Source organism: Archocentrus centrarchus, chromosome 19 (genome assembly GCF_007364275.1).
Source record: "Archocentrus centrarchus isolate MPI-CPG fArcCen1 chromosome 19, fArcCen1, whole genome shotgun sequence".
In the NCBI taxonomy this organism is placed as follows: Eukaryota; Metazoa; Chordata; class Actinopteri; order Cichliformes; family Cichlidae; genus Archocentrus; species Archocentrus centrarchus.
The window spans coordinates 11,725,276-11,746,663 of NC_044364.1; the positions used below are offsets into that span (position 1 = coordinate 11,725,276).

Sequence of the window (21,388 nt, forward strand, 5' to 3'; positions counted from 1 at the left end):
GCCAGCTGGCGTAGATGGAAGCCAACTGGTGCAGAGACTTTCTTAGAGGTTGTTTTCCTGCAAATGCTAGAAGAATAGAATAGAAAAGAATAGAAAGAAGTATTCAATAAACAACACAATATAACATAAAGGAATGTGCAATATCAAGGTGCCATACCACATTTGGCAGACATTTTATATCTATCTACCCTTTGTTTTTTTTTGTTTTCCTGCATGTTTGTTTATTATTTATTCATTTGTTTGTTTATCTGTGACTACTGCTGTGTATGTGTGCCTGTAATGTAAGGTGCTACTGGAACTTTAATTTCCCTGACAGAATCTTTCTAAAGGGATTAATAAAGTTTCATCTAATGTAATGTAATCTAATCTAATCTGATCTCTAATTTCATCTATCCTGCCATCCTCAGCCATCTATCTGCATGTCCAGTTCAGGGTTACAGTTTGGCTGGACCCTATCCCAGCTGTCATAGGTCAAGAGGTGATGGACAAGGGCTAACACAGAGACAGAAAACCATTCACACTCACACCTACAGCCACTTTTAAATCATCAGTTAACCTAACATGCATGTCTTTGGACTGTGGGAGGAAGCCAGAGCACCTGGAGAGGAACCCACACAGGCACGGGGAAAACATGGAAACTCCACGCAGAAAGGCACCAGGCTGCACGGTGGATTCAAACCCAGGACCTCCTTGCTGGGAGGTAATTCATTATTTGACATCACTGTGTTTTGGGACCTCAGGCTTCACGGATGTGAACTTGTTTTACCTTAGTTACATAACCCCCCCCAACACACACACACACACTCTCTCTCTCTCTCTGCTTTCTGTACTTACATATCTAGCTAAACAGAATAATAACATTAAATACATCGAATGAGGAAAAAAGTTATATGACATAATAAAATGATTGTCAAGGTCAGGAATTGGAATGTAAGTTAAAATACAGTTTGTAAAGCTTGAAAGTATCTTGCTGAATAAGTCCATGTAATGATAATAAGTAATTAATTAGAGGTGATTTAATGAGGTGACATTGACATATTGCACTCTTAATAATGCAATCGTGTTCAAGTCTGTACGATGCAGATCCAGTATATCTTCTTGACAATGTCGATCCAACTCTTTGGTACTTAAGGGCACATGTAGTGGTGGAGTTCAATTGGATTATGTTACATGGGGACATACTACTCAGTTTACCCCAAATCAGTTGTAGTGCATATAGCGCTGTTGCCCTCTTCAAAGCTCCACAGTTCAGCCGGGGACTGTGGATTTAGCCACGAGGCATTTTACTCAAGTTCCAATTTTATACAGGGATTGTTAGTAACTTCTTTTTCCCGTAATAAAAAAGAAACTGTCTCCTACTATAAGTAATACATTGCTATTTACCAATACGCACTAAATGTTTAAAGCTCTGACAAATCTGGCAGCGCGGTGTATATAGGTTCTAGGCCAGTATTCACAGTTGTGAAATGTTGCAGCACCTCTGGCCAAATTCCAGAGGCTATTATTTCTACTCAAGAGTGATTGCCCTGTTTTTTAGCTGGCCAGCTCTTTGGTTATGCAATCTGCAGATGTTTGGCTTCACTTTTGCTCCTCTTTATTCAGCTGGGGTCTCAGAGGCCTGGTTTTACAATCTTAGTGAAAAACAACAGCATATATATATATATATATATATATATATATATATATATATATATATATATATATATATATATATATATATATATATAATCTGCCTGGACAGATTTAAGTCAGACAAAAGCAGACCTGTGTTAGAGAGTAGAGTAAGTATTTCTTTCTCATGCCAAAGTGTGTTTTAACTGAGCAAGCACCCCAGATTACAATTAATGTAAGCCTGAAACAACTGGGAAACACAATATGGCTTTAAATATATATTCATGCTCGATATGGCGATAGAGCATGAACCACTTTGTTAGGCACAAGCATCAATAAATAACTTTCTTTAGTGTTCAGCAATAAGCACTCTAGAGTTTATCGATATGGATTAAGTCCCAAAGGTTAAAATACATGAAAGTCATCTTACAGATATTTTGTATAAACATTTCCCATTATTATTGACTGCTGTTTGAAACTCTAGACTTTGCACTTAAAAAAGACGTAATCATCTCTGTTGCACATTGATTATTTTCTGTGTGGACTCTGTCCTGCATTCATACAAACACAGTGCGGGGAGATAAAACAAAAACAACTGATGGAATGACACAGATGTTGGTATAAAGCATGTTATAACAGAAAAGACAAAAAAAAAATTAATATAATGATTTTTTTTTTTTAAACAGACAAAAATATTCACTTCTGTTTTTTTGGAGTTAAAGTTAAGTTTTTGTCTCTGTGCATGTGGGAACACAGTCTGAGCAAACATGAGCTATTACTTCTTTGAAAAGAAGGGTCCTATTCACAGCCTTTCTTTTCTATGTGCATATACAAGGACATTTGATCTTATTCTAGCTGTTCCTCTTGGTATCACCAGTCACTGCTTTCATAAGACTAGGAAACCTCAGCAGTAAGAGAACTTTTTTGGGGGGGTAGGGGCGGGGCAAATGCACAGAAAGCGCAAATCAATAGGAGTAGGGGTCTGCTGTTATGTAAATGTTTGTCCAGTGGAAGATAAACTAGATGTGGGGAAATCAGGTCTCCAGAAGTTATTATGTAATACTAGCCAGCTGTATTTAAGGCCAGCTCCAGACTGAAAATCACAGGATCTCTTTGGAGTCTTTGTGGTATCAAGGTAGACACTGACATGGATTTTTTTTTTTGTTTGCTTTTCCATTTTCAGCTAAATATTTAAAGACATCTTATTTTCCCGACATTGCTTTTTAAAAGACTAATTTGTAGCCCTTTGGAAGTATATCATGGAAGTATTTAATGGCGTCTTTTTACTCTTAACTGTGTGCACTCTCTTTCTTTTCTTCCTCTGAGGTAGAATGCTGCGTTGCGTTGTAGCCCTCTGCCTTCTGGCACTGTCCTGGGCACAGGACTGCCAGGTAGCAAACATCAAGGTCATGCAGAACTTTGACCGAACTAGGGTGAGTTGGAAGTATTAAATATGTTTTTGGGTTGTTTTTTTTTTTTAAGCGTTTCAGAGTCTTGTTTTTTTTTTTTTTTTTTTTTAAATAGCTTTGATTTTTGCTTCTCAGATTCATTTCTAATTCCACTGGGATTTTTTTTCTTCTTCTCAAAGTACGCAGGGACATGGTATGCTGTAGGGAAGAAGGATCCCGAAGGTTTGTTCTTGCTTGACAACGTCATAGCCCAGATAAATATTGAAGAAGATGGCAGAATGACTGCCACTGCTCAGGGCAGAGTCATCATCCTCAAGTAGGCTCTCTTCTGTGGAATCTTTTGAGGCTTTTGCTTTGAATGTGGGCAATTTGCAATGTGCTTCATGCATAAATCATTTTTTTTTTTCTTGTTTTTGTCTCACATCTTTTAAAATGTACTATTCTCACTGTTTGTCCTGCAGCAACTGGGAAATGTGTGCTCACATGTTTGCCACCTTTGAGGATACTGCTGACCCTGCAAAGTTCAAGATGAGGTACTGGGGAGCTGCAAACTACTTGCAGACAGGAAGTAAGTTATGAAGTGAACAGCACCTAACTTGAATTTTGACTGGAATTAATTGATTTTCAGATTTGAAAAAAAAAAAAAATCCTTTCATCAATGAATGACCAGAGACTGTAATTGTTACTTGATAGTCACTGCCAAGGGGGTTTTTTGGGGCTTAGGCTAACTGATAATCTAACATAATTATCAACTGCTGCACTTATTTTGTGACCCTGAAACTGGAAAATGAATAGTGTTTTGTTGAGTGCAACTCTGGCGTCACATTATGACTAAGTATTTACTATGTTATTTTAAAAAATGGGGGGTGAGTCATAATTTTAGACATGGTGTGCAATCAATAAAATACCAGTATCCCCAACTGGACCAAACTGCAGTATTATATAAAATATTTATTTTACACTGTGGCTGGAGGACACGCTATTTATCTTGTGAACCAAAAACTGTTCTGGTATTGACACTAAATGCCCCTTCTAAGCCTTTTTGACACTTTTTTTTGGACACTTTCTTTTGATGAACTTGGAAGTTGAAAAACTGTAAATGAATGGTTTAGTAAAAAAGTAACCTCTCCCATACCCTCTGCTTCACACTCTCCATGCTCTTAGATGATGACCACTGGGTTATTGACACTGACTATGACAACTACGCAGTCCACTACTCCTGCAGACAAGTGGACTCTGATGGCACTTGCCTAGATGGGTACTCCTTCATATTCTCCCGTCATCCAACTGGCCTGAGGCCAGAGGACCAATTAGCTGTCTACCAGAAGAAGGTTGAGCTCTGTCTGTTGGGCAAATACAGACGCGTTGCACACACCGGTGGGTTGGCTATGCTGTGATTCATTGATCTGTGTCTTTTATCAGTCTGTCAGTCAATAGGATGAAAGATCAAGGGACTGACTGACTAAATTAAAAGGTGAAAATTCTTGTAGTTACTGGACGCCTGCCAAGTTACTTGTTTCAGTAGCTGGACAGGCTTTTTTTTTTTTTGGTAATTATACAAATATCACCAATATTTAAAAAAATTTAGGACAATGAAACACTCAGTAATAATACATGTATGAGATAGACATATTTTTGCCATCATCTGGTTTATAGTGGTAAACAGAATTTCTCTTCCTTGTATTGCAGGCTTCTGTGACACCCCTACATCTCTTAACCCACAGTGACACTTTGCTGATCTTGGATTGAACCCCACCACTTAGCCACCTCTTCCATCTCTGCCTATCTTACAAAAGAAAGCAGACAGTAATTTAAAAATGCGAGGAAAGATGACTATAATTGGGACCTTCCTATAGTTCCCCATTAGTACAAGTTAATTTTATCATAAGCATTTTTTTGTATAGGAATTGCAGAATTTTGTAAATCAACCAATCAGATCCATAACAAAAGTGATAGTCTAACAGTGTGAGAAATAATTAACTGAACAAGTCCATTAAGTTAACCTTGACTCTCTGCAGTACTGCAGCTAAGAGCCATCATGTTTGCTAAAAAGAAAGCACTGATTGAGTGTTCTTCATTAACACGCAGTATCTTGTGTTATCCAGTGGGGTATTGTTAATAACTAAACATATACACATACACATAAACTCATGTGCTATATATTTATAGGGTCATACAGGAGTAGTTAGTTGTTTCGTAATTGAACGATGTATGCTTCTTGATCCAGTTTTTGAAATAAAACATTCATACCATTGTGGCTCATTTAATTCTTTATTGCCCTTTAAATATTTATTGATGTTCTTGGATTGCAAATAATGAATTGATGTTGTTGCTTTTGGATTGTCAGACAAAACACATCAAAAGTACAGCCAAGTAGAATTTTGTGCTTTTTTAAAATCTTTTATACTTGTGCTAAATCAAAACAAAAGAAAGAAAAAACAAAAGGGTGTGAAAGGCGCTTTATATTGCAAGGCAAAGACCCTACAATAATTACAGAGAAAACCCAACAATCAAAACGACCCCCCTGTGAGCAAGCACTTGGTGACAGTGGGAAGGAAAAACTTCCTTTTAACAGGATGAACCTCCAGCAGAACCAGGCTCAGGGAGGGGCAGTCATCTGCTGCAACCTGTTGGCGGTGAGGGAAGGGAGACAGGACAAAAGACACACTGTGGAAGAGAGCCAGAGATTAATAATAAATGGTTAAATGCAGAGTGGTGTATAAACACAGAAAGGGTAAAAAGAGGTGAATGAAAAAGAAATACTCAGGGCATCATGGGAACCTCCCAGCAGCCTAGGCCTATTGCAACATAACTAAGGGAGCGTTCAGGGTCACCTGATCCAGCCCTAACTATAAGTTAAGTTTATATATAAGGTAAGTTTTAACCCTAATCTTAAAAATAGAGAGGGTGTCTTTCTCCCATATCCAAACTGGGAGCTGAAGAGAGGCCTGAAAGCTGAAGGCTCTGCCTCCCATTCTTCCCAGGAACCACAAGTAAGCCAGCAGTCTGAGAGCAAAGTGCTCTGTTGGGGTGAAACAGTACTATGAGGTCTTTAAGATGAGATGGGGCTTGATTATTCAAGACCTTGTACGTGAGAAGAAGGATTTTAAATTCAATTCAGGGTTTAACAGGGAGTCAGTGAAGAAGTCAATATGGGAGAAATATGCTCTCTCTAGTCCCTGTCAGTACTTTAACTGCAGCATTTTGGATCAGCTGAAGGCTTTTCAGGGAGCTTTTAGGGCAGCCTGATAATAATGAATTACAATAGTCCAGCCTAGAAGTAATAAATGCACAAGTTAGCTTTTCAGCATCACTCTAAGACAGGATGTTCCTAATTTTAGAGATGTTAGGCAAATGCAAAAAAAGCATAAACAAACATATTTAATATGTGCACTGAAGTACATATCCTGGTCAAATATGACTCCTAGATTCCAAACTAATGTCATCCCTCTTGTGTACCAGCATAAATATTAAATGCTTGGTGCTTGCAGCTAATAAACTTTGTGAACACTGTACCTGCTAAATAACAACATGCTGACATTTACATAGGTCAAAGCTACATGGCAAAATACAACCAGCCTTGTAATATAGATTGATGTGACAATTAAAAAGAAAAAAATACAAGCAGGGCTGCTGCATTGGGAGGCGATTTATCTTTATTGCACATTTTTGTACAGTACAATTCAGAGCAAAAATACTTTGATGCACATAATTAGAATAAAACAGGATTATTAAAGGCAAACTTTTTGATAAAAGCTGGATATGATTCTCTGATCTTCTAAAAGACACCTAGCCCAAGTCAAAACACCCACATATAGAACGCACAGCAGTGTTTATATCATGTCACCTAGTCACATTGCCAAGGCTACAAGAATAGACATCTTAACCACTTTTCCCCTACCAGGAGGACCTTTAGTAATCCCTGCCTTAAATAGTTTAGTACAAGGAATTAACTCAATGCAATCTGATTCCAGCTTTAAACGACTGCAGGCTTGAAAAGTCAAGGTGGACATGAAAGTGAGCTTTACTTGAACAGGAAAGAATACAGTAACAACCACCCACATGTGACTGGATAAGCTCCCCCACTGCATTACATTTTAAGTCTGGTTCAGTTGAGGTAAATAAAAGTCTGTGGTTAGGGTTGGAGAAAGATCTTGGTCATGGTTAAGCAAGCTTTATCCAGCTGTTTACACGTTAAAACAGAGAAACACTGTGGCAGCAGAACAAAACCAGTAGGGACATAATTGAAAACCTATAGCTAATTAGGTGGTCAGAAAGAAGCTGAAACATTTTCACATAAATATTATCAAAAGAAACAGCATTACTGCTGCTTATGGGCCATTTTGCTTTCAGCAGAACCTGATGGAGGAAAATATTACACGAACAACAGAAGAGCTGTTAGCTGTTTATCAATGGAGCGTATTAGGCAGGTTTGTAAACTTTTATGCAAAATAACATTAGCAATATTCCCTCGATACAAAGAAGGCCATTACGAATGCAAAACATCATCTGGTGATACTCACTTTACTGAAGCAAAATAAAACGGTAATCACTGAAAAGAGACAGTAGTTTACCAATTAAAAACAAAAATGCAAAAATAAATACTGTGATATATATACACACACACACACAATAATAAACCCGAATTCACAACTAGTTTAACACACAGCAAAATCTAAATGTAGAGAGGCCCCAGACATAATTATATGAAAGGAATATTAAGATTCTTTTTCCTGTAAATGATCAGATCTTTGGTCTAGTAATTTTCTAATGGCAAGAAGAACTGGAGGACATTTTTGAGTGATTTGCACATTAGGAACATCATTCAAATCCCTTTGATTAAAGACAAAAATTTTTTTTTTTTTAATTTAAAACTAGACAAGTAGTAGTATTCTAATTGTTTGGGTATTAAGTGAAAAAGAAAACCAAACCAAAACCAAACACTTGTAGTAAAAACACAAAAAGCCAAAATGCTGTTATAAAAAAATCAGCATTTCTTTCCTTTCACAGACAGCATAGACCCCATCCTTCTTGGAAAATAATGCACAATATGTCCCATGATTTACATAAATGAATGTCCTATAAATCTGTGTTAAATGATCATTACGGCAGCTGAATTAGGCTGGTATTTCAAACTTATTGGCTGGCACCGGCCACTTTGCAGTAAAAGAACAGGATGGGATGCAAGCAGCCTCCAGTGATTTAAAAAACAAAAAACATCTGTCATCAGTGCTACGTTTTATGGAGTCAGTGTCTAAAACTGCCTGTTCATCATTTTATTTTTACCCAGATACAAATACAAAGGAGCCAGATTTCCTGAATGAATCAAATGATCTTGTAGAGTGATTCTTAACCCCACTGTTTTTACCCTGTTGGGTAAGTGGAGCTCCTGACACCCAAGCTGGGAATCACTCATCTCAGACTCTAATGTGCTAGCCTAGGCAAAGCAGTAGTCGATGTGAGTCAGCAGCTCCCTGTGACGACTGGTGGGATAAGGGGCCCGACACTTTGGGCACTCCAGGAAACTCTCATCCAGGAGGTTGGTGACTTTAGACGGGGATGTAGGGCCAAGAGGGTCGTCAATAGTGAGGCGCTCAAACTCAAGGCTATTGTATGAGCTGGGCTCTGAAAAGCGAGCGTTTGGCTGCTTCTGAAACACAAATCATGACAATACATCTGTTTAGCAGAAGCTTCGGTGCAGAGTGAAAGCTAACACATTTATCTTTCATAAGGACACAAAATGGGACCGAAGTCTTTGATGCCAGCATTTCTCAAATAGCATTCAACAAGAGCCATCACAGCTATATTTTTTTTTTTATTATTAAAGTCTAACACTTACAGCAGATTCCAGTTTTGCAATCTGATCACGGGCCTTGCGAAGCTCCCTCAGCACCTTATGTAACTGGTGCTGCATGCTCTGACGATCAATTTTTTCATTCTCAAAGTCCTTGGCAGAGAGTTGGATCTTAGGAGGGGCAGAAATAAATGGGAGGTAGAGAGCACAAGTGGGAACAGTTTGGATTGCAATACTTGCAAAAAAAAAAAAAAAAAAAAAAAGACTCATAACTGTTACAACTCTGCATTACATACTACCCAGAAGGGCTGTGCTGACAGATTTTCCACTCATAAGTGGGTGGTGAACACTTAGATTGTGCAATCAGTAATTACTGATCTCTCTCTGTGTTTTACATTCTCATAGTTCCTAGTGATGAATTTCTTTTTCCATCATTTGATAGAAATCTTTGTGTATTGTAATTAAGGGGAACAATTTGGGTAAAATGTATGCAAAGTGTTACCTGTTGCTCCAGTGCTGCAATTCTTCTCTCTTCTTCCTTCTGGCTCAGAAGTGACTTTTGCAGCATATTTACCTGTGAAGGACATCATTGAGGAAGGTAAACACACTTGTGTAGCACCATTAAAGAGTAAAACACACGCTATCATTCAGTTCTTTTCATTTGAAAATAACCCTGGAGTCATATTTTATTTTAATACACTTGGACATCTATTGTGCGCTTGCATTTTACCTAGTGAGACATAATTGCTAATGGATGAGGCCTATTTTATATGCAGTCCAATAAATGCAGACTTCCTTTCATGCATCACAAATGCTCTGATTAAAAATAAAAAAAAAAAAGAGAGAGAAAACCTTTCATAAATGAATAAATATTCGTGAATAGTGACTAAAGGTGAGAAGATACTGAATAGGTGTCTCACCTGCAGCAGAAGTTCAGCAGATCTCTTCTTCTCCTCTTCCAATCTGATATCCATATTCTCCAGTTCCACCCTCATTCTGTCTGCCCGCTCCGACAACACCTTTCTCTCCTCACAGACTGCATGTCTGGATGAATGGTTTATTTATTCAAAGTCAGTAATATTCATGTTTATAGTACTTAAACGGGAGTTAAAGCTATTAACAGTCACTGTTTATGCATCCGTAAGGACTCTGTATTCGAGAACCTAGGCCTGTAAACTATTCCACTTTTTAGAATCATAAATAAATCAATTGCATTTACACATTAAGTGTCCTATTTAACCTGGAGTTTGGCCACATCCACCTTTGTTAGGTGTTAGGAATTTATTTACCTGTTGCTAAGTCGTTCTGCCTGCAGATCCATCTTTGCCTCCTCCAACTCTTTGCACTTCTCCTCATACTTCCTCAGAAAGGACGACAACTCGCTGCACTTGTCATTGTACTTCCTCTGTAGGGCCAGCATCTCCTCTTGAACCCCCATGACCTGCTCCTTCTGAGAGCGCAGCTCAGCCTGAGCTTTCAAGGCCTACAAGGTGAGTATCAAGCAAATTGCAGGATGGTTTATACATTTTGCCTACTCTGCTCTTCAAAGGAATTCTGCAGAGCAATTAAAAAGATGTCTGAATACAACAAATATGTATGCTCACTGAAGGTATTCCAGTTGCTTTCTTTAAAATGGATGCGAAATTCACTGAATTTGCACATTGTTTGATAGAAAGACTGGAAGATTTGTTACCAGCATGAGCAGCACACGCCACAACATGCAGGATGTAAAAATAGGGCCAATCTGGCAACCTTTTTAATCAAAATGAGTAAATAGTGATTACATGAAATCTTTTTGGCATTTACCTGCTCCCGCTGGACACTGAACTCCTGTTGGGTTCTGGTAACCTGCTCTTTTTGGCTCTCCAGTTCTTTCTGCATCCCAGACAGCAAGCGGTCATGGTGGCTTTTCAGCTGAGATTCCTTTTCTGGATCTGCCAAGTTGGCATGGGCTGAAATAAGAAGTGTCAGTAAGCAAATTAAGATGCTAATAAAAATATTAGTTGCACTGAAAATGTTAATTTTTGGCAGTCAGAATCATCTATGTGGAAGATATATGGAAATCTCTACTACTTAACTAGAAGCCAAACAGGCCTGACTGCTACTGCTGTTGAAAATAATTTTAATTCCTGCATTATTAACCATTAAATATTTTTCTGACTGAAAGCCCATTGCTGCATTTTTTTTAAACATTTAAAACATCACCAAACTCCCATTCAGATTTCATGCCATGTGTTTCTCAAAAAAAGCTGGTTGTCAGGCCAAAAGAAAATTTTCCATGTGTTGTGTCATTGTTGTGAATAATAAGGGGGATAGTGGGAGAAGCCAATTCAGTTCCCCCCACATTTCCTACCCTCTGGATTGGCCTCTTGTTTGGTTTGTTGCTGCTTTGCCTGGGCCAGCTGCTGCTCCAGCTCTGATATATGGGCCAGGACAGACTGCACATAGGCCTCTCTCTGCTGGTCATACACCAGCCACTGCTGGTTCTTCTCCAGAGCCTGATAGGGAGATGTACACACCTTACAGTGACAAACTGCATCCTATATGGTATATGTAAGCATTACAGCTGTTCAAATTCATAGGCACATCATTCAATGGCAGGATGCATACAGGCATACAGACACAGACAATTTAAATCATTTTGCTGGACTCACATCTTTCAGTTGATCTTGCACAACTGCCAAGTCTGCAGGAGGTGCCTGTCCATTCTGAAGAGAGAAAACTTTTTAGATGCATTGAAGTTTATTTCATGTAGTCTTAGCATCAACACTTAAATCTGATCTAGCCATCATAAAAATGTTAATACTTCCATTAAAAAAAAGGATTGGGTTTTACTTAGATTAGCAAGTCCTAATAATAAGAAAAAAAAAATCTATGCATTATGCATCAGAATTGTGGAGCTGCTGTCTGCACCTATGCCTTCTTGTTCTTATAATTAATCTAGACATAGCGCTGTCTTTAAAGGTGAATTTAAAAACAGCTCAATCCAAGGCAGCCAAAGCTCTCATAGAACATAATGGACCCTGTCATTTCTCCAGCAATGCGAGAACCAAACCATGTGATGATTGCAGCTCATTTGTCTGCCTATTTGCCAGCAATTTACACAAAAACTAAAGACTATGAAACTTGGAGAGTCAGAACTTGGAGAGGAAGGAAGAACAGATGGATGCACTCTCTGAGTGTCCTTGTAGTTTTATAATACCTCAGGTGAGCTGTGGTATTTATGTTATTTAGGGCAAAAACTCAGACACTAAAAACTGCAGGTTACACAGGCTTACACAACAAAAAAAAACAAAGTTCTGCAGGTTTAGGCTGTTCATCTTCTAAATTTTGAATGATACAAAAAAAAAAAAAAAAAAAAAAAAAGAAGCAGAGCAAATTATGAGTACAAGCACCGGATTTTATGGTATCCATGTGAGAGGAGTAGGCACTAACTCTGGACCAATTTCCATCCATCTCTAGATTGACAGACTCATCTCCCATTTCTGTCTTCCTAATTCTGATGTTAACATGGCCAAACCCACCAGCAGCTTCCAAGGTTTTATGGAGTATGCATCTACATGATCATCTATATGCTAAAGCTCCATGAGCATTGTGATGGATTTAAATATGAAATAGGTGGTGTAGTCAGTAGTAACGTAACATCTGCTAAATGAAGGGGAGAATATTCCTGAAGGAAAAAAAAAAAATACCATGAAGATATAAAGACACAGGAATCCAAAAATCCATAGACAGTTGCATAAAAAGGTAGCAAGTACCAACTACTTCTGTCACATACCAATTAATCCAAGTATTTCTGTACCAAGTACCACCAAGTATTGTACTGGGGATTTCTGCCAGTTCACACTGTGCACTGTAATGCTTTCCAGCCTTGGGCCCAAGCTAGACTTGAAATAGTATTTAAAAAAAACAGTCTAAGAACATTTACATTCAAACAGCATTACAACCATTCTGGTGACCTTCATAAGTAACAAAAGAAGGGAAGTTAAAAAGAAAGAGAGAACAGAGAAATCTCGGAAATCTTCTTGTAATAAAATCTACTTTATTGCCTTCAAACTCTGTTCTTTTGATTCCAAGTAAAACTTGCACCACAAGGGAAGCAGGGAGATTAAAAAAAAGAAAAAAAAAATCTTTTGTGACAGAAATGTTTTGAACATCACTGAATAATGTTTTCTGTTTCTTTTTTGTAACTGATTATGATTAAAGCAGCAGGAGTTTAATAAAATATGCAGGGAGAGACCTCCATTTGAAATATAAGCTAAATTGATTTTTATGTTTGTAGTACTAAGAACAGGGTTTCAGCCCCCACCCCCACCCACACCCCAAGAAAGGTACTTTTGTCCACAAAGGGAGGTATGAGATGACTGAGTCTTCCTCAAGTCTCTACTTGTGATTTTGCCACCAAATCCTCTTCAAAAAGCCAAGAGGAATCCTGATGGGCAGCAGGACCTGCTGCACTCAAAGCATCAAAAGGCCACCTTTAAGGGCACACAGTGACGAGAGAAGTGGCACCTGCAGATTCACTGAAGGCTCTCACACAGCTGAATATGAATTATTCGATGCTTTAGTCAAAGTGGGATTTGAACAAAGATGTTATTTTGTCTTTCACTACTGTAAAGGGTGTGATACTGTCAAGGTTATGGTTGGCAAAGAAGACAAGGGAAAAACATTTTTCATTAAGAGCAATGTGTTATTTGAGACTTTCATTACAACAAATTAGTAAAGCTTCTGCAGGTAATGTGGTTTGATGAAGAAAATAATTGGAGGTCACACAGTGCCACCTAATGGACAAATTAACAGCTGCATTTCCAAACAAAACCTCATTCCATGCAGTAGTTATTGAAAAAAAAAAAAAAAGAAAAAAAAAAAAATGATCAGAGGTGGTGAAATGTTTTAGGTGCATCCATCTCTGATTGAAACAGATGCAACAGCTACTGAAAAGCCTTACCACGGGGAAATATTACACTCGTATTTTACTTTTAGTCAGCCTGCAGTGTTGTAACACAAGTCAAACGACACCTAAAACAGAATTTAATTTGACCAGATTGTTACAAAACAAAAGAAATGGGTCTACTGCATCAGCAGTATAGATATAGAAGAGGGAAGAAAATAAATCAGAGGAAGATATTAGAATGGGAGGCAGAGGACAGAAAGCTGTTGCAGGATTTAATCCTAGACCAGGAGGAAAATTTGCTGTCAGAGGAAGGGATATAACTACTCAAGCAACTCTGTTCCTCAGTGATTTCTGACAAAAAAAAAAGTCCAACTTTTTCTTTTTTCCCCCAAGTTTGTCCCTCCCTTTTATTTTTTCACACTGAAATTAAAATGATTTGTGTTTTCCCATGCTTCCTCATAGATACAGCGATCGTAAAAAGAAAGAACACCCTCTGGGATTTCCACTCCTGGGAAGATTGTGGCATTGTGTAGAGGTGGTCACTTGATGACCAGTTAATCAAGCACATTTCATTAGCAGTGCCTTGCTGCTGCTCTTAATTCCTATGGAAGCTATAAGGGGTGCATTGACAGCATTCATCTGAAGTTGTATTCAAATAATTCTAAGACCTGGTAAGAACCAGATGATTTTAAAACTTGACTATGTGCTTACCAGTGTTATAAAATTAATACTACTTTTAATGACCTGTAGCAGCAGCACAGGTAGCCAGTCAGATACATTTTAAAAACAACTACATTATAAGAAGAGTACAGACTGCTAATAAGGGGACTGGCCATTTGTAAAAGGATACACTGATTCTGACTAATGAGAACATCAAGACAAATATAGAGGGTTTAGCATCAGCCTACCACCACCTGGGTTTCCAGGGTCTGACATCGGGCAGAGACAGTGGCCAGCTTGTTTTTCAAATTCTCTGTCTCCTGTGACAAACTCTGGAACAACGCATCTCTCTGCTCCGCTTCCTTCCTCCGCTGCTCCAGCTGGGCTTGCAGCGAAGCTACTACCTGAAATACACAAAAAAACAAAATGAAGCAAACAACTACTTGACTAGCATCCAAAACAACTATGCCAACTTGATTCTTTTTAAGCAGGGATAGCTTGTGTTTTCCAGGCAATTATCCCCTTCACACAACTGACATAGCATGGCTGGCTGACAGTCTGCTGGCCCACTCAGCAGCTCCATTTTTTTTTTTAGCGCATTTCTTGATGAAGGTTAATAAGGGAGAGGCAAGTGTGATTAATGTCTGGGTTAAATAAAATGCTGATATTCCATTTGTCAGAGTGTGTCACTTCCAAGTTTGGTTATTCCAACTACCCTAAATTAAACAATTTCTGCACCAACAAAAAGGAGGCGTCACAAACAGACAAAAACAAGAGTCTACAGCATAACTAATATGTTTTGAATGTTAATAAATACAGAAAGACCCACTAGAGACAGAGATAGTTTATAAAAGTCAAGTGAACTGCTCATAACACCATGTGTTAGTATGCTGTTTCTGTTAGTCATCAAAACTTCACTTTGCTGAGCTGCTGTCAAGATGAGATAGAAGCCATTTCCCCCCAACTGTTTTTGTGGCAGCTTACTGGAATTCTAGTATGATTTTTTTCCCCCTCTCTTTCTGACAGTTGTCTGCTGCTAGCAATACATATGCCACCAATACAATGGCAAGAATGCAACAAATCTTCAAAAGTTGAGTACTCTCAAAGATAAAGCTGCAAGTCTATCTTGTCATTCTGAGCAGGAAAGTGTCCAACTATCTGACCACGTTCACAGAGGACTTCTTGATGGATATATAGCTATAAGAGTCGACTGTATATGTGATTTTTAACTGTGTATTTCTGCAGCATTACGTGTACCTCTCCTCCTTTGGCTGACAGCTGCTGTCTCAGAGTTTCCAGCTCCTGCTCTTTAACCACCAACTGCTGGTTGTTCCTCTCTCGCAAGGTCTCAAGGGAAAGAATCCTCTGAAACAACCAACATTAAACAGATTAAAAAAAAAAAAAAAAACAAGGTAGCCCTACAGATGCTTAATGTCACTGAGAAAGCCAAGATTTCCTTTTACCTCCAGCAGCTTGTTATTGTCCGTGTCAGGCGGTTTGATGTGTCGCTTGGCCAGGTCATCAATCTTCTTTCTCAGGTGAGCGTTCTCCTTCCTGACTTTGTCCAGCTCCGCCTCAGCCTTGGATGCTGGACTGCTGGATTTAAAACCCAACTTGGCAGCTATGGTCTCTTTGGCACTTTTAGATGTCATGGCTGCTTTGTTGTTACTAAGTGCAAAGCTCTGGGAAGAAAATAAAGTGACCGTGTTGGTGTTGAATCCACCAGAAGGTATTCAGTTTAATTTGAGTTAAAGAATTTTTGCACAAATACTCCAAGTGAAGAGCAGCTCAAAGCACACCCTCAGCTAAACACAGCGAAATGGAAAACAGAGGCAAAGTGGAGCTGAATATTAAAAAATAAACTTTCGTGAGCTGAGCATCATACTTTCATGGACATCAATATAGCCCACTACATTGTTTTTAAGTTTATTTATTCACATATTGGATTAAGTTTAACTTATCATATTTATCTTGTATAGTCTCAGTTCTTTTATATAATTTCATATCATTTAAACAGAGAAAAAAAATAAATACTTGACAGCTCACTACACTATCAAGTGCCATGCGCCTGTTTTTTGTCGCAAGAAAATACTAATTAAGGCAGTACCAATTTTCCTGTCGTCTACGTAGTGTTCAAAACAAACATTACCGACACAAAAAACCCATAAAATATTTAATACTTACAAAGCGAAGATACAGACGGAATATATCCACTAAATACTCTCTGTTTATGGCGAGACCGTTTTTTTTAAACGACACTTTCGTTTCCTGAAGTTTGAATCGGAGCGCGTTTACGTCACGTCCGTGACGTGCAGCGGGGTGCGTATGGTTATGTAGCCTGGGGTGTCCAGAGTAGTGATATGTTGGGCGGTGCAATAGGGCAACAAAAAAAGTTCTCTCATAATGTAATTTGAAATCCTATTTATTTAATGTCGTACATTTACATATTACACTTTCAAAATATAACCAGTTAGGAAGGAACACTCGTTTTGTTTTTTTTTCTTCTGGCCTTTTTTTTCTCTGGGCAAAGGTTTCTCGTTTTCTTAGCCCGGGCTGTCTGCTGCACTTAATCAAACGAACGATTAGCGACAGATAAGCGCTAGTTTGGCCTGTTTAACCTACAACGTGGAAACAACTGGCTGTTACCTTTCCAGTGCACAAAATATTTAAAGAGCATTTTATAGAAAGCCCAGTGACTTATAATTTCTCAGAGACTGACAATGAAGTGAAATGTGGAAAACAATTTGGACCAATTACTACAAAATATAAGCAATTATTTGGACAGTGATTCAATATGGGTTTAAAATAAATAAGATTTAACTGGCATGCAGAAGTTCAGCTTTAATTCAAGGGATTTGACAAAAATATAGCATTTACCATTTTGGATTTACAGACACTTTTATTATAACACTGTCTCCACTATATTTAACAGATGATAGCGTGGGTTATCTACAGTAAAGGGTAAATGAGCTGAACACTTAAAAAAAAAAAAGTTTATCAAATAAACACATATATGTTAAATAAAAAATCCTCACCAGCAATAGTTTAATGGAAGACCTAGCTTTAGGGAATCCATCCATTCATCTTTTATTTATCCAACTCAGGGTTGCAGAGAAACTGCAGCCTACCCTAGATGTAAGGGGATGAGAGGTGACTCTGGGCAGATCGCCTGTCTGTTGCAGGGCTAACACAGAGAGAGACAGACAACCACTTACACCTGCAGCTAAGTTAGAATCACCAATTAACCTAACCTGCATGTCTTTGGACTGTGGGAGGAAGCTGGAGTCCCTGGTGAGAACTCACGGAGGTACAGGGAGAACATGCAAACTCTACCGACAAGAGCATCAACCAGCTCAAACCCTGGACTCTTGCCATGAGGCAACAGTGCCAAACACTGCACCACTGCTTCTGAGGTTAAAAAAACAAACAAAAAAAAACATCATATTCAATTTTTCTTGGTCTCAAACTGGGCAAGCCTTCTAATCTTAGTGTTACTGGTGGTTTGCATCTTGAAGCAAACCCTGTCTTGATTGTAGACTTTCACAATCATTCACAGCCTAACCTCCTGGAGAGCATTAGCTTGGCAAGATGTGGTGAAGAGTTTTTGTTTTTCCAGCATGAAAATAATTCAGCAGCTATCCATTTTCAGGTTTCTTCTGTGCTCTTCAAGGCCTTTGTGGTGTTGCTGTTTTTTTTTTTGGGGGGGGGGGGGGGGGGGGGGGGGGGGGGGGGGGGGGGGGGGGGGGGGGGTTTGCCTAATGAGGCCCTTCAACATCGCTCTGGGGCACATATTGAAAGTTCCCATGAGCAGCTAACTAAATGCAAATTCAACACTTGGAAGTCAACTCCAGACTTTTTGTCTCCTTAATTTGTTAGAAAATGGCAAGGAAACTGGAGACACCTAGCCATGAAACCGCCTTGCAGTCGACTGTCTTTTGCAACTGTAAAAATGGGAGGAAAGTGTCTGTATTTTCCAAAGAGATAACCCAGTATTCAAACCCCTTGAATTAAAGCAGGTCATATTTTGATTGCCTCATTTCAAATCCCTTGTTGTTGTGTACAGAGGCCAAATTCAGGAAAATGATGTCACTGTGTGTATAGTATATGGAACCTACTTTAATCACTTTACATTTCTACAATTGCTTAGTGTGTAAAATAAAAAAGCAGACATGAAGACAAGGAAGGAGCACTGAAGCTGGTGTGTGTTTTATTTTTTACCTTCGGGCTAATTTTGATTAAATTTAAAGTGTTAATACTATGCATGAGCTACGGTGGGCCTGTGTTTGAATAATAATACTATATTAAAAATAGAGTTCAGTCTTGAGGGTTGTCACTTCTTAGCCTCTACAATACAACCATGTAAATACATTAACAACATAACCTTGATGCCTGCACTGGTAGTATTTCCAGTGTTTCATTAAGTTGTTATAATTAGTAATTTCTTAGTGTGTTGTTGTCACCGGTATTATATTTTATCTAGCGGGAGCACAGGACCCACTGTGTACTTTTAAATAACCTTGTTTCAAACAGCAGCGAAACAGCACTCAGTATTTCAGCTCATGCCTTCATCAGAGTAAACAAAAGTAATGAGGAGTCAGTAAACACGAAATAATCAGGCTTGTCACTCATATCAAGCACCAGTTCTTGCAGTCAGTTTCATACACATGCTTACTGATTCTTGCTGCATTTCATGGAAGATCAGAAGGGGCTGTGAGAAGCCAGCAAAATATGTCCAATAAATTTCCAATATCTCTAAAATGTGCAATTCTTTAACACATATTGCATCAAGTCGATATGTGCACACCGAGCACGAGCAAAAATCGATTTATTAACGCGGATGTAATTATTAAGTCATCCAAAACGACTCTCCTTTTCAAAAGCAGCGCACCCAGATTGCCAATTCACATTTGGGAATTTACTGTTGGCCGGGAAAATGTGTGTTTCTGTTCCAGAAAATGTTTCACTCCAGTGAAGTTGGGCTTGTTTTCTGTGCACTTTCTGTTCTGGGATCTAAAGTTTTACTTGTTGCCTTGTTTTTCCCACATACACTATACAGCCACAGGGGTCTTTAAGCATATAAAAACTCCACTAGTGGGGTAAGTAATGCATTTCAACCTAAAAACCAACCCTGAATAGAATTATTCTATTCTTCATGCTCAAAATGTTACTTCAGTGGGCTGTTGCGGAAATGTACGGAATCCTTTCAAATCTAAATTAAATCTAAAAAGTCCTTCAAGGTTTTATATGAATGTGGAGAAAAGATGGTGTGAAGTAAAGGGCAAATTCCTCAAAATTCAATATGGATCTAATCAGACAAAGGTGAAAACTGCAACTAAACACACAGGGATGGTTTTATTTGACATATTGCCTGGAGCCAATATTTTGTAGACCTCTTATGGCTTCGCTGTAAGCACAATCAATTCATTTTACTGAGGTAAGACTTTGTTGGAAGCTTGCTTTCAAGATCGTCTGACCTTGCATCCCAACCCAAAACACATTTATTTATTGTTTTTAAATCAGGCAAAAATGGTGAAGAGGCAGCTGGTTTTAAAATTCCTCAGAAGAAAACAGCTTGAAATCAATATAGAGCATTCTTATTGGTTGTCCAGTGTAAATAGTGGCAGACAATTGTGAAGTTTGCTGTTTATTTTCCAACACTGCATGCAGTTCATATGAGAGCAAAAGTTGCGATGTGGTCTAACATATTTATTACCAGCTCATATGTCAATCAAATGTATTCTGCACTCTCATTAGTAGTTGCTCAGTGGCTTGCCAGGAAGTTAAGAAAAGTTAATCATGGGCCCTCCCCACTTGTCAGCAGTTATTTTGCTCGTACTTGCGGGATGCTATTCACTTTCTATGCTCTCTAGTCGCCACGTTGCTGCAAATCGCTTCCAGTGTGTAGCTTAATATGAAAATCACATAGAGCAATGATATTTAAGTTACCTTAGCCTGCCTGCAGATGCTGTTGCAAAATGCAAGTCACTTGTCAACCCACCTCCATTGCTGCTCCTCCTTTCTGTGCTGTGCCCTACTAAATCAATGGCACATCAGTTGTTACTGATGCCTGCCCTGTTTTGGTCTGGGGTCTTACTGCTGCTGTTTTTCCTGCCTTAGCCTTTCTAGTATGCATGAGGAAAGGCAGTGGGTCCTAGTTAAGAGCCATACTGTCAGATATACTCTAGTGGTCCTGACTCAAATACATTGGAGACTGTTGTTCCTGTTACCGCTGCTGTATTTGATTGATAGATAAAGATTATAGGTGTCCAGGTTGCTGCATGAAGGTGGTTTTTAGTAGCTAACTATTCATAACTGTACTTATGTTGTTTGTTTTCAAAAGATTTCACACAATTAAATGTAATATGAAAATTGGTTAAATTGTTTTGTTTTTCTTCTTTTAATTATACAAACCTGTTCTTTAATTAGTTGACTGCTTTCTGTAGCTTGTCCAGCATTAACTTCCAGCTTATGTGGATGTTACACAAGTAATGGCAATCATCATCCCAAGATACTGTCAACGCAAGTTGTCTAGAGCTCTGGTCCATGGAGATAAGCAGAGAGATGGAGAATTGCAGAAGTACCAATCAATATGGATCTCCAAAGGTCCGGAGCCAGATCTGACATGCCAAAGCCAGAAAACTCTTCCCTCCAGGTTTGTCCAGCCAGTTAATTAAAGACAACAGGAAGACAACAAAATGGCAAGAAACATGCCTCCACATTAGTGAATCTGTAAAAGGACTATGATTTATCCGGATTGAGTTAAACACGGTGCTTCATTTTCATTTTCAACATCTGTTTCTTGACTGATTAGCAGAACTGCTGGACTTTTAGTCTGTCCCCAAGTTTCCTCATCACAGCCAGGGAGGAACACGGCTCGTGGATCAGTCCCCTGGTGAGCCATGTCTGCATCATCAGCAGAGTGCACGCACTTCTACCATTTTTGCAGCAGACCTCCTGCTGCTCTGCATCACTGACCGGGCTTGCTCCCATCGCCTGGAGCTGGGTTTCTGACCTGTGAGA

At 38.8% G+C, this 21,388-nt stretch overlaps 2 protein-coding genes across 4 annotated transcripts; one reads left to right on the forward strand and one right to left on the reverse strand.

The window, feature by feature from the left end:
- Nucleotides 1-2,687: 2,687 nt before the first annotated feature.
- rbp4 (retinol binding protein 4, plasma) lies at nucleotides 2,688-4,810 on the forward strand. 2 transcript variants are annotated; one of them, XM_030754856.1, is made up of 6 exons: nucleotides 2,688-2,746; nucleotides 2,942-3,044; nucleotides 3,200-3,336; nucleotides 3,482-3,588; nucleotides 4,185-4,397; nucleotides 4,710-4,810. In XM_030754856.1, the coding sequence occupies exons 2-6, from the start codon at nucleotides 2,943-2,945 to the stop codon at nucleotides 4,745-4,747; spliced, it is 597 nt and encodes a 198-aa protein (XP_030610716.1). In that variant the 5' UTR covers nucleotides 2,688-2,746; nucleotide 2,942; the 3' UTR covers nucleotides 4,748-4,810. The 2 variants fall into 2 exon arrangements, with proteins under 2 accessions (XP_030610716.1, XP_030610717.1); XM_030754857.1 differs by having other exon boundaries at nucleotides 2,719-2,746; nucleotides 2,938-3,044.
- A 1,876-nt stretch (nucleotides 4,811-6,686) lies between these two features.
- On the reverse strand, nucleotides 6,687-16,634 carry cep55l (centrosomal protein 55 like). Of its 2 annotated transcripts, none has more exons than XM_030755436.1 (12): nucleotides 16,553-16,634; nucleotides 15,832-16,050; nucleotides 15,626-15,733; nucleotides 14,623-14,772; nucleotides 11,469-11,522; nucleotides 11,168-11,312; nucleotides 10,621-10,766; nucleotides 10,104-10,297; nucleotides 9,735-9,858; nucleotides 9,317-9,388; nucleotides 8,860-8,985; nucleotides 6,687-8,670 (listed from the first exon to the last, which is right to left on the reverse strand). In XM_030755436.1, the coding sequence occupies exons 2-12, from the start codon at nucleotides 16,018-16,020 to the stop codon at nucleotides 8,458-8,460; spliced, it is 1,521 nt and encodes a 506-aa protein (XP_030611296.1). In that variant the 5' UTR covers nucleotides 16,021-16,050; nucleotides 16,553-16,634; the 3' UTR covers nucleotides 6,687-8,457. The 2 variants fall into 2 exon arrangements, with proteins under 2 accessions (XP_030611296.1, XP_030611295.1); XM_030755435.1 differs by having other exon boundaries at nucleotides 14,617-14,772.
- Between the last annotated feature and the right edge of the window lie 4,754 nt (nucleotides 16,635-21,388).

Coding starts and splice junctions, on each gene's coding strand:
- cep55l (XM_030755435.1), bottom strand. CDS start 16,020: ATGACATCTAAAAGTGCCAAAGAGACCATAGCTGCCAAGTTGGGTTTT. Junction 10,298..10,620: donor TCAGTGTCCAGCGGGAGCAG/GTAAATGCCAAA, acceptor CTCACCTTGTAG/GCCTTGAAAGCTCAGGCTGA. Junction 9,859..10,103: donor GCAGAACGACTTAGCAACAG/GTAAATAAATTC, acceptor CCATTCATCCAG/ACATGCAGTCTGTGAGGAGA.
- rbp4 (XM_030754856.1), top strand. CDS start 2,943: ATGCTGCGTTGCGTTGTAGCCCTCTGCCTTCTGGCACTGTCCTGGGCA. Junction 3,045..3,199: donor AGAACTTTGACCGAACTAGG/GTGAGTTGGAAG, acceptor TTCTTCTCAAAG/TACGCAGGGACATGGTATGC. Junction 3,589..4,184: donor AAACTACTTGCAGACAGGAA/GTAAGTTATGAA, acceptor CCATGCTCTTAG/ATGATGACCACTGGGTTATT.